Here is a 10,309-nt window from a genome sequence, read left to right on the forward strand (position 1 = left end):
GCCAGGCTCATGAAGAAAGGAGGAAAGTATTTTAGGAATCAGAAAATAACAATCAAAAGAATACAGATTGGGTGATAAATTTGGATAGATGAACCTCAAGAGGAGAAGCTGTTGTGCCAAGACATAGAGGAAGAATCTGAAAGTAATAATTTGGGTCAAGGAGTACTCTAACTTCCTCTCTGCAATAAGTGATTTAGAGAGTATGAGAGAAAGTATAACTAGTATAGGAAATATGTGCTTACAGTTTCTGAATGAGGCCATAACAAGGCAGCCTGTATAATGGGGGGAAAAAACATGTCTTTTAAGTCAGATAACTTGGTTTTGAAATTCAATCACAAATTTGCTATGCAATTTTAGAAAATTCTGAGCTTCAGTTTCCAAATCTGAAATCTGAGGAGGCTGCTCTATAAGGGCCTAGAAACTCCAGCATTTTATGATCCTACATCTAAATTTGCTTTTAAAGAGCTTCAGGCCATTGTTTGAAAAACTAGCAATTGACTTTTTTTTTTTGTCTCCCATATTTATTCTAGTCTTGTGATTCTCCACTTCCAACCCCCATTTTCCCAATCACACACAGAAAAGAAATTTGGAGAATTCATTTTAATTCCTATTTGACCTCTAACACATGAACTCTATCTATAATCTTCCAAAGAGGCTCTAGTGAATTGGAAAGATTCCCAGGAAATCTGATACTGCAGTATTACTTAAAGCACAATCACTTCTAAGGGTGATTTTTAGAAGATCTTAGTAATTCTGGATTATATCCCTCGTTTCTAGGCTGCTCCGAGAAGATTCCAGGATGGAAATGGTGTATTTTCCTGCAGAACTCCTAGGTAGTCTTTTTGATTTCCATCTCACAGACCCAGCGATAGGGACGCTGGCAGACATCATCATTCCAACCTCCATCAGAGTGCAAGTGGGCACAGTCCTCACCTCCTCCTAGCCCATGCCCATACCAGTTGTCTGGCTGGGATGGCATCCAATTCCTAAATGAGATGGAAACAGCCCCAGGCCATCCAGGATTTCAAGGCTCATCAATCAGTTCCCAACCAAAGCAACCCAACTCTGAAGGAAATAAGGGTAGAAGTCCCCCTCGTTATATAAAATAGGAAGACTATTTGAGAAGAGAGTTGCTAAGGAAGAGAGAGCAGAGGGAATTGGTCCCTGAGGGAGATAGAGACTAACTAAGAGTTAGACATTCAAGTTTGATAAAATAATCTATAGGGTTGGGGTGGAATTGATTCTATAGAAGGACTTAGACACATAGAACTAAAAGGGACATCAGAGGTCTAATACAACCCTTTAATTTCAGAGGAGTGAGAAGATACTCACCTGATGTTAGACTCATAGCTTGTCCCATCTACCCATTTCCAGGTGCCTTCTGCATCAGTAAGGCCTATCCAGGCAAATGCAGGTGAGGTATAATGACTAACAAAGTTCTGGGTTGGAAATTATGGACATGGGGTTAGGTTAAGGCAATAAATATTTGCCCAGATTCATATCTTCCCTGGTGCCTTCATATCTTTACCTAAATGACACTGGTATTTATTTCTCTGTGTTATATCCACAATTCCATTCTGGTGGAATATAAGCCCTTTGAGAGCAAGGGTTGTTTCATTCTTTGTATTCCCATTACTCAACACTATACCTAACACATAGTAGATACGCAACAAATGTCTAGCACTCAGGGGTCCTCAAACTACAGCCACAGGCCAGATGCAGCAGCTGAGGATGATTATTCCCCTCACCCAGCGCTATGAAGTTTATTTAAAGGCCCACAAAACAAAGTTTTTGTTTTTACTATAGTCCGGCCCTCCAACAGTCTGAAGGACAGGGAACTAGCCCGCTATTTAAAAAGTTTGAGGACCCTGGAGAATGTTATAACTGAATTGGACTTGGGGATGTGAGAGAACCCCAGCCCTTACTTGTTCACTCCAAGAGTTTATGACAACTAGGTGTGAATTCTCCATCTGACAGTATTTCTCAGCCTCAGTCCAGGATTTCCCAGTACGAGAAAACCAGTAGCAGCTCTCCTCAAACTCCAACCAGTTAAGAGGGCAACAGATCTTGTAGCTGGTACCTGAGCAAAGAAAAAAGCAAAGGACAGAGGCAGGAGGCCCAGCCAAGGCAAGGAACATGGGGAAGGGGAGAATTGTCTAGAGTAGGTGCAGAGTCAAAGGACTTTACAATACTCCCTCTTCTTACCATTGCTTTGGAGTATTGTCATCTGACAACTTAGCGTTCGAAGATCTGCTGAAATGCGCTGCTCATGGAAGAGGAAATTCGAGAAATCTAGGATATGCAAGAGAAGCAGATAGAAAGTGAGTGAATATATGCTTCTATTTTCTGTCTCTGGGACAACTAGAAATTAATGATTCCCAAACCCAATAAAGACCCCAATATTTGAGCTGAGTGGCTCTCTTCCTCCCCCTTTTCTGCTGTTCTACCCAGCCCATCACCTTTCTCTAACCTTCATCCCTGTCTTTTTGATGCTTCTGTAGCTTAGCCTCCAGAGATTTCACCTTTTCGCTCATACTGCTTCCTGTTGGAGATATAAGTTCAGGGTCCTCCTTGGACATGGGACCCAAACCCTGCTGGGTACTGTAAACAACAACCCATCCTTACCTTGGCTATTTAATACTTGGATCTCTGACACCATCTTCTCTGAGAAATTGGTGAAAGTTTCTTTTAGTGTCTGTAGATCTCTCTGAAGTTGAGTATCTATTAAGGAGGTGATGTTGAGGAATTAACAGGTGAAGCAGATACCAGGTATTCCTCTTCTCTCTACTATAGATTCTTTCTGGACATTCCTGTACCATCTTCTCTTCTGTGCCATCCCGTCTATCTCAGCCATATCCCCTACTTTAACTGCTATACTCTTGTTCTGAGCTATTCCAACCTTCCCTCTGGATCCTGGATCCTGTCTCTTTACTTACTTACTCCCCGATATTTCCACAGTTTCCATATCCTTTTCCTATCACTCACTTTTAGATCCCAACACAGAGATGATCACTACCAATAGGAAGCTGATTCCCAAGGAGATCAGGAGAAGGCGGTTAGGAGGGCAGAGACGCTGGAGAATAGTCTGAGGTGAAGAAGACCCTATAATGGGAAAGAATAGATTAGTGAGGAATTCAAGGAACACTGAGTGGGGGAATGGGAGGTTCTATGGGAGAGAAAAGCAGTAGTGTGGAAGAACCTAGATTAGGAACCAAAGTGAAAAGAAACAAAATGGAAGTCAAGAAAATGAACCAGAGATGTTAGATAATCCTATGGGTAAAGTCAGAATCATCTCTTTCTAACCCTTTCTCCTTCAACTTCATAAGATTATGAACCTACTAAATTGGACTGATTTAAAGTGGGAATTGGTATGATCCCATGACTTAAAAGTCAGCCCAGAAGGAATAGGGCTTTGTCTCTTAAAACATTCTTTTCATTATCCCACGCTACTAGTATAACACTGACATCAGCTTTCTTCTCTGAGGTACACTCACTACCCAGGTTAGCCTATGAAAGAGAAAGTAAGGGGGCAGCTAGGTGGATAGAGCACCAGCCTTAAGTCAGGAGGATCTGAATTCAAATCTGGTCTCAGACACTTAACACTTCCTACCTGTGTGACCCTGAGCAAGTCACTCAACCTTAATTGCCTCAGCAAAACAAAAAAAAAAAGTAGTCTATCCCTTTTATCTTGCCCTGTTTTCTAGAAAAAAATTTAGGAGATAGGAAAAGATCTTTTAAAGAATTTTAATTGTAAACACTACAGATAAAAAAATTTGTAAGGATGAAATGCTAACATTTATAAAGGCCTGCTCTCTCCATTGGACCTTTTATGCAAATGTCTTAGAATTAGGTCTTGTTAGCAATTCTAATAGAATTGTAATGGAAAAATAGATTCACATCCAGAGAGAGAACAGAGTAGACAGAATGTGGATCAAAGCATAGTATTCTCATCTTTTTGTTGTCTGATTGGGTTTTTTTCAGGTTTTTTCCTTTTTGATATATATATATATATATATGCTCAGTATGATGAATATGGAATTATGTATAGAAGAATTGCATATGTTTAACCTATATCACATTTCTTGCTATCTTGGACAAAGGGGAGAGGAGAGAGGGAGAAAAATTTATAATACAAAGTTTTGTGAAGATGAATATTAAAAACTCTCTTTCCATGTATTTGGAAAAATAAAATACCATTAAAATCCAAAAATTAAAAAAAAAAAAAAAAGAATTTGGTTTCACTCTTAGTTTCCTTTCTCTTACCAAGCTCACCTCATTTCTTTCAGATTATATACCTTACCTGTCTGAGATAGAGATTAGATCAGTTCTGCATTTTTTGCAGAGGTCTATTTGATCTGGCTAGTAGGTATTTCAGACTGTTCTGTAATATAGACTAAACTCTTAGCTATGGGTTCATGCCAGGCAATTGCTTTTGAGTGCTTGCTCACTCCTCCTTCCATCTGAGTCTTTCTCCTGGCTTCTGATATACAATGAAATTTTCTCTTGTTATGAACTTTTTTTTCTCTCACTTTTTTTTTTCTTCTTTAAACAAACTTTATTGAGAATTGGCTCATTTGCTTTCAACAAATACTGTTTCTGCCTGAATGATTTAGCCATTTTAAGTTCCACAGCTTCAGCCCCACAAAATATATAAAAACATAAAACAAAAGATATTTTATCTTCTTCATGAACTTTCATAAGTTTGTCCTGGCTCTCTTTTTCAGAAAGATTTTTATTTCCAAAGATTTCCTTCCTGAATTTTCAGCCTTTCCAGCTTCCCAAACTCTAGCAGTCACCTACAGAACCCTTTTCAAATTTAGTTATCAGTAGTCTTGGTTCTTAGAAGCTTCTTCTCCCTCTCCCTCTCTGTCCTCTCTCCCTTTCTTTTCCTCTCATTCTGTCCTTTCTCTCCCTCTCTGCCTTTCAACCTTGACCCATCTTCTCTGAGTAAGCTGAAATGCCTGAAGCAAATCCTTTAGCCAGATGGCAGTGACTGACTCTGCCCTTGATGATTAAACTGCATCTTTCCAATAATGTCTTAAATTATTTGCTGAAATAGAAAGGAAATCTTTGGAGGGAGTGTCTTCTCCAACTCAAAGTTTGCAACAGCAAAGAAAAATCAAGTCAAATACAGTCTGTGAGATTTAAGATTTGGAAAGAGGAAATTTTAGAGAGTTCATAGAAATAAAAGATAGAAATTGATTGAATTGTGTAAAGGTATGATTCCATGGCTTAAACTTCTATAGGAGAAGTTAGCTATAGAAGCTCTCAAACATGAAAGTCTGAAGATACACACAAAAAATTACTCTGATGAAGAAAAATAAAAAGGTCTCTTTCGACCAATGGGAATACACAGGGGAATCAACAAAAAGCTCATATAGAAAATAGAAAAGGCAGTAATGTCCTATGTAAATAGTCAGGAGCATCAAAGCTCAGAATGATCTATGGTTGGCAAAAAAAAAAAAGATAGAAAACAGTAAAGGGGAATGCTTTTTTAAAAGCTATTTTCGGAAAAAGGAATAGAATAGGAATAGAAATTAGAATATGGAATAGCAAAGGAATAAGGAAAGAACAGAACTGGGGCTTATGGTAGTACTGTTGTTGTTTTCAAGGTGAATATTAAAAATTGACTGACATTTGGGAGGGGATGCTGTGACATGGAAATGAATTGGATTTAAGTGAGGAAGGGCTGTGCAAGGTCACCCACCTCATTTTCCCCTACAGTGTCATTTGATCCCGTGGCAAGATATAGATCAAGACGACTGGATGAAAAGGGAGACCTTGGCCTTTTTAAGCTAAGGTCTTCAACAGATCTCAGTTTGACTGAGGCTGCACCCATTCAATAATTAAGGCTAGGTAGCAAGTGAGGCAAAGAATGTTTTACAGTTAGTGTCTAAAGTGGAATTTGAATCACACTGAATCCAGTTGCACTATTCTACCTTTCTAAGAATCAAAAATAAACTGTTCCAGGTGTGTGGAACAAAGGGACAAAAGAGCAAAGGTGAAGTTCTTATCTTTTATTTTGCTACTCTTGTCTCTTCCTGGAGGAATTATCTTTGGCCTGGAAAGCAAAGGATGAAATGGCTACCTATCAAAGAGCTCCAAACCACCATAAATGGAAAATTAGTAAGAAAGCACCTGATTGCTCTTGATTGAATTCAGGTTGCCTGTCACAGACAAAAACTACATCCTACAGTCGTATAAAAACTAGAAGTTGTGATTACGGATCCATCGTCAATGATCTTTACAACAGTAAGAGAACAGAAGAGGCATCATGGGACTGGAGGATGAGTATTGTTCTAATTTCCAAAAGTAGGAAGAAACAAACATGTAAAAACTCTTGGTTAATGAGCTTACATCAATTCCTGGCAAAAGTCTAGGATATATTAATGATGAATTTAGTGAAAAGAAAGCAATGATCACAGAATCTGTGTGACTTCAAGAACAAGTCAAGACTTATATTCCCTTTGTTGACAGTATCACTAGACTGGCAGTTCAGGAGAACATTGTAGATATATAGATTTCAATGGAACATTTTACAAAATTTCTCATTCTGTTCTTATGATCAAGATGTGAGATATGAACTTACAGTTTAGTAGATTCATAATTGATTGAATGGCTGGACCCAAAGAGAAATTAGAAATCATTTACTGTCAATTTGAAAGTCAGACAAAAACAATATGGGCGTGCCCCAGGAATGTGTTTGCCTAATGAGTTGGATAAATATATGATGGTGTGCTTTCATGTGATGAAAAGTTCTGCCATTTATTATTTGTGCTCTCTGGGACTCAATTTCCTCCTCTATAAAATGGTGGGTTGAACTAAATATGTCCTCTCTAATGTACCTTCAAATGCCCATGTTAAAGGATAATTAACATATTAGATGAGAGAATTAGCATTAAAAAATTCAACAGGTTAGAATTTAGAACAAAATCTACTAAGATGAAATTTAATAGAAATAAGTTTTACAGAGATGATCAAGGTAGGCCTGTGCAGGACCATCTCATAAAACATGCTTCCATAAGCCCAACCCCATACTGTATGAGATGAGCCCCCATAGGTTTTATATTTGGATTCAGAAAATAAACTTCACAAATACAAAGTTAAGACATGGCTAGGCAACAACTCAATTTGGAATGTGATCTTAGGTTGCTTGAAGACAGAATAGTGCCTGTCTTGTCAGATCATATCTAGAGTACTGGGTGCCACAGTTTAAGAATATTGATAATCTGAGGAACATCCAAAAAAAAGGTAATGATAAAGATACTTCACAATGGTAAGGGACCTCAAATTCATGGCATAAATGAATATATTTAGCCTATAGAAGAAATTTGGGGGAAACATTCAAGCTGTCTTCAAATAGTTTAAGCTCTGCAAAGTATTTTACTTTATCTCCTTTGATCCTCAGAATCATCCTGAGAGATAGGTGCTATTATCCCTATTTTATAGATAAGGAAAGTGAGACACAGAGAGTAACTTGCCCACAGTGGCACAGCTAAGAAGTGTCTGAAGCTAGATTGAAACTTAGGTTGTTCTGACAGCAGGCCCTATGCTTTCTATCCACTGCGATAACTGGCTGTTCTCCCTTGTTCTTAAACTAGTAAAAGGTATACAAAAGTGAGATGGGTTACCTCAGGAAAGAGACATGTCTCACTAGAGGTTTTCAAGTAATCTAGATGGTCATTTGTATGAAATTAGATACTTTTGTTGGGGTATTGGGCAAACTAAGCTTTGTCCCAGATGTTGTCTATTGGTAATACACCTGGATCTTCAGATATAGATGTATCTGAATTGACAAGAACTATTAAAATAGGAAGTCACCAAATCATTCATATCCCTGGGCAAAGTGCTGATGCGTCCTTTCCTGGTTCTGCCTCACCCTACTCACCTGTTGCCCACTACAGAGACCTCCCTAGCAGCTATTTTTCTGTGCTTCAAATATCTCCATTGTTGCCCTCCTCCAATTGAAATAAGACTTCCATGCCACTTGCCCCAGGAATAACAATCGTTGCAATAGCTCCAGGTTGGAATGTGTGACTTCTGGGATCCCTGCAATGCTGATCTCTGGAGGCCAACATGGTTCAGAGATGTTTGGCTTAAGTTTCTTAAGCCTTTTTTTTTTTTAGAGGTAATTCAAGTGACTTGCCCAGGGTCACATAGCAATTATACAAAGCTGGATTTGAAGTTTGGTCCTCCTTACTCTAGGGCTAGTGCTGTAACCATTTGCACCAACTAGCTGCCCCTAGGCTTAGGTTTTGTAATGTTTTCCCCTGGTTATGCTGCTACTAGCATACAGTCCAATTTTTTTCATTCTAAAACTGGATTAATGGATTTCTCTGGCCTCTAACTTAGAACTCAAATAACTGGAAACCTGGTCTTGGTCATGATCCAATTGTCCCAATCACTTCTCTACACTCAGATTGCTCCATCATGGCTGCTTTCCTCCCCAAGAGTGTAATTTACTAGTAACTGGGCTCACAATTAGAAAAAGTCCTTAAATATATGGTTTCTTTTAATCAAAAAAAAATTAAGGGAAGGCTCTAATACTATAAAATATATAAAAATATCTTGGGGAACTGGGAGACAGACTTTGACAAAGTTTCTAGAACTAGAAGACACTGCAGAGTAACACACTCATTTGACAAAGGAGGAGATTGAGGTCTAGAGAGATGAAACGACTTGCCAGGTCATACTAATTCTAAGTTCTAAGTGATAGGTTTTGAATTGTTTTTGTTTGCAAGTGTTATAGGAATGCCAGGGCTAGAAGAGACCTTAGAGATTATCTTGGCCGGGCCCCTCATTTTACAGTTGAAGAAACTAAAACCCAGGAGATTAATTGATTTGTCTAAGATCAAACATAAGAGGCAAAACTCAGATTGAAACCCAATTCTCTGAATCCAAATCTGGTTTGCTTTCCACACTATGTTGCTTCCTTGTCTCATCAACCTGAATTACTAAGAATTAAAACTCTCATCACAGTTTCAAAACTTGAAGGAACCTCTAGAACAACCACTTAATTTAAAAGGGGAGGAAATTTGAGAGCCAGAGAGAGTAACTGAACTGGCCTAGTTGAAAACAGGGCTGAGACAAGAGTAGTTACCCGATCCATAACTCTTGCCCCTCTACCAAGTCTTTCACACAGAGGAGATGAAGGATCTAGTAAAAGGCATGAGAAATGGACAGGATATCTGGTTCTTTCCTAAGAGGTAACTTAGCCACATCCTCTACTTGTGTTGATGGAACTTTGCAAAAAAGAACAAGGGGTATGAAGCTTTGGCCTGGACGTGGACTTCTCCTAAAAAAGTCAAAAGACTTTCTTTACACAGGAGTATACAAGATCTTAAGATAAATAAAAACAGCTTTTAAAAAGCTTAATTGAAAGTGAGACCCCCAAGGACAGAAGCACAGAATGAGGCACACATATAAAGATAGATGAATGGAAGTGAGCAAGAGATATTTTGGGGTGACCCTATTTTTAGGTCTCCATTTCCCTCCTTCCTCACCCAACTCTGTTGTTACCTTTACTGAACTGATGGCCATTGTCTTCGCTCTCCAGATGCTGAAGGTCTTGATAATCCTTTGCCATGTTTGTGCCCCAATTTGGATTCCACTGGGGTGAGGAGCAGAGCAAGGATTCAGCCTTCTCTACTCCCCAAATCCATTATCAATGCCTGATTATGCTCCACCCACCTCTCCCTGAACCCCAAGGATAATTTTCCCACACATCCCCAGCATCACAACCTACCAGGATTTGGGGTCTTGGGCACCCTTGGGGGCAAGCCCCCAATAACAAGGATAATAACTGAGGGATGACTAGAAGCAGAGATCTATGTGAAGAGAGTAGAGGTGGGGGGAGGGTGTCTCTTAGGGGCAGAGTCCTAAAGAATGCCTAGTGTTCCACTATCCCCTCCCTCAGTATCCCTGGACCCATGGACTTTGGATGATAAACAGAAACAGGAATTGAACTGTATCAGGGGTAAAAGGGGTGGAACATAGCTCAATCTATTTCCAAACACCTATTAAGGGGGGGGACTCCCTATCCCTTCCCCCTAGAAGTGAGGACAGTTTTGTCCCTCTATTGTCCAGGATTACAATTCTTTCCAGATTATTAGTGTGATTGGACATGGGCCATATCGAGAGATGGTTGGCCCAAGATGAAAGCATTCCGTGAGTCTTGGGAGGGGAAAGGCCATTTTTCCTTTTCACTACCTGATTTTGAATTTCCCAGAACTGGTTTCTCTAAATGTAGTTCATAAGAGCTGCCTGCCTCAGAGTTGTCTTCAAGTCTTGAGAACTTAAGAAGATAAAC

The 10,309-nt window shown here is 39.2% G+C and overlaps 1 protein-coding gene across 1 annotated transcript; it reads right to left on the reverse strand.

Annotated features, from left to right (window-relative positions):
• Positions 1-585: 585 nt before the first annotated feature.
• LOC100932192 (asialoglycoprotein receptor 1) lies at positions 586-9,908 on the reverse strand. Its single transcript, XM_023502765.2, has 9 exons — positions 9,746-9,908; positions 9,520-9,610; positions 2,986-3,102; positions 2,626-2,721; positions 2,471-2,542; positions 2,206-2,292; positions 1,926-2,080; positions 1,333-1,439; positions 586-986 (listed from the first exon to the last, which is right to left on the reverse strand). The coding sequence occupies exons 2-9, from the start codon at positions 9,584-9,586 to the stop codon at positions 830-832; spliced, it is 858 nt and encodes a 285-aa protein (XP_023358533.1). The 5' UTR covers positions 9,587-9,610; positions 9,746-9,908; the 3' UTR covers positions 586-829.
• Between the last annotated feature and the right edge of the window lie 401 nt (positions 9,909-10,309).

Source organism: Sarcophilus harrisii, chromosome 4 (genome assembly GCF_902635505.1).
Source record: "Sarcophilus harrisii chromosome 4, mSarHar1.11, whole genome shotgun sequence".
NCBI lineage: Eukaryota > Metazoa > Chordata > Mammalia > Dasyuromorphia > Dasyuridae > Sarcophilus > Sarcophilus harrisii.

Excerpts from the sequence above, each read along its gene's own strand:
- LOC100932192 (XM_023502765.2), bottom strand. The coding sequence starts at position 9,586 with ATGGCAAAGGATTATCAAGACCTTCAGCATCTGGAGAGCGAAGACAAT. Across the intron at positions 2,543-2,625 it reads CCAAGTATTAAATAGCCAAG|GAAGCAGTATGAGCGAAAAG; the intron begins GTAAGGATGGGT and ends TATCTCCAACAG. Across the intron at positions 1,440-1,925 it reads TAAACTCTTGGAGTGAACAA|AACTTTGTTAGTCATTATAC; the intron begins GTAAGGGCTGGG and ends TTTCCAACCCAG.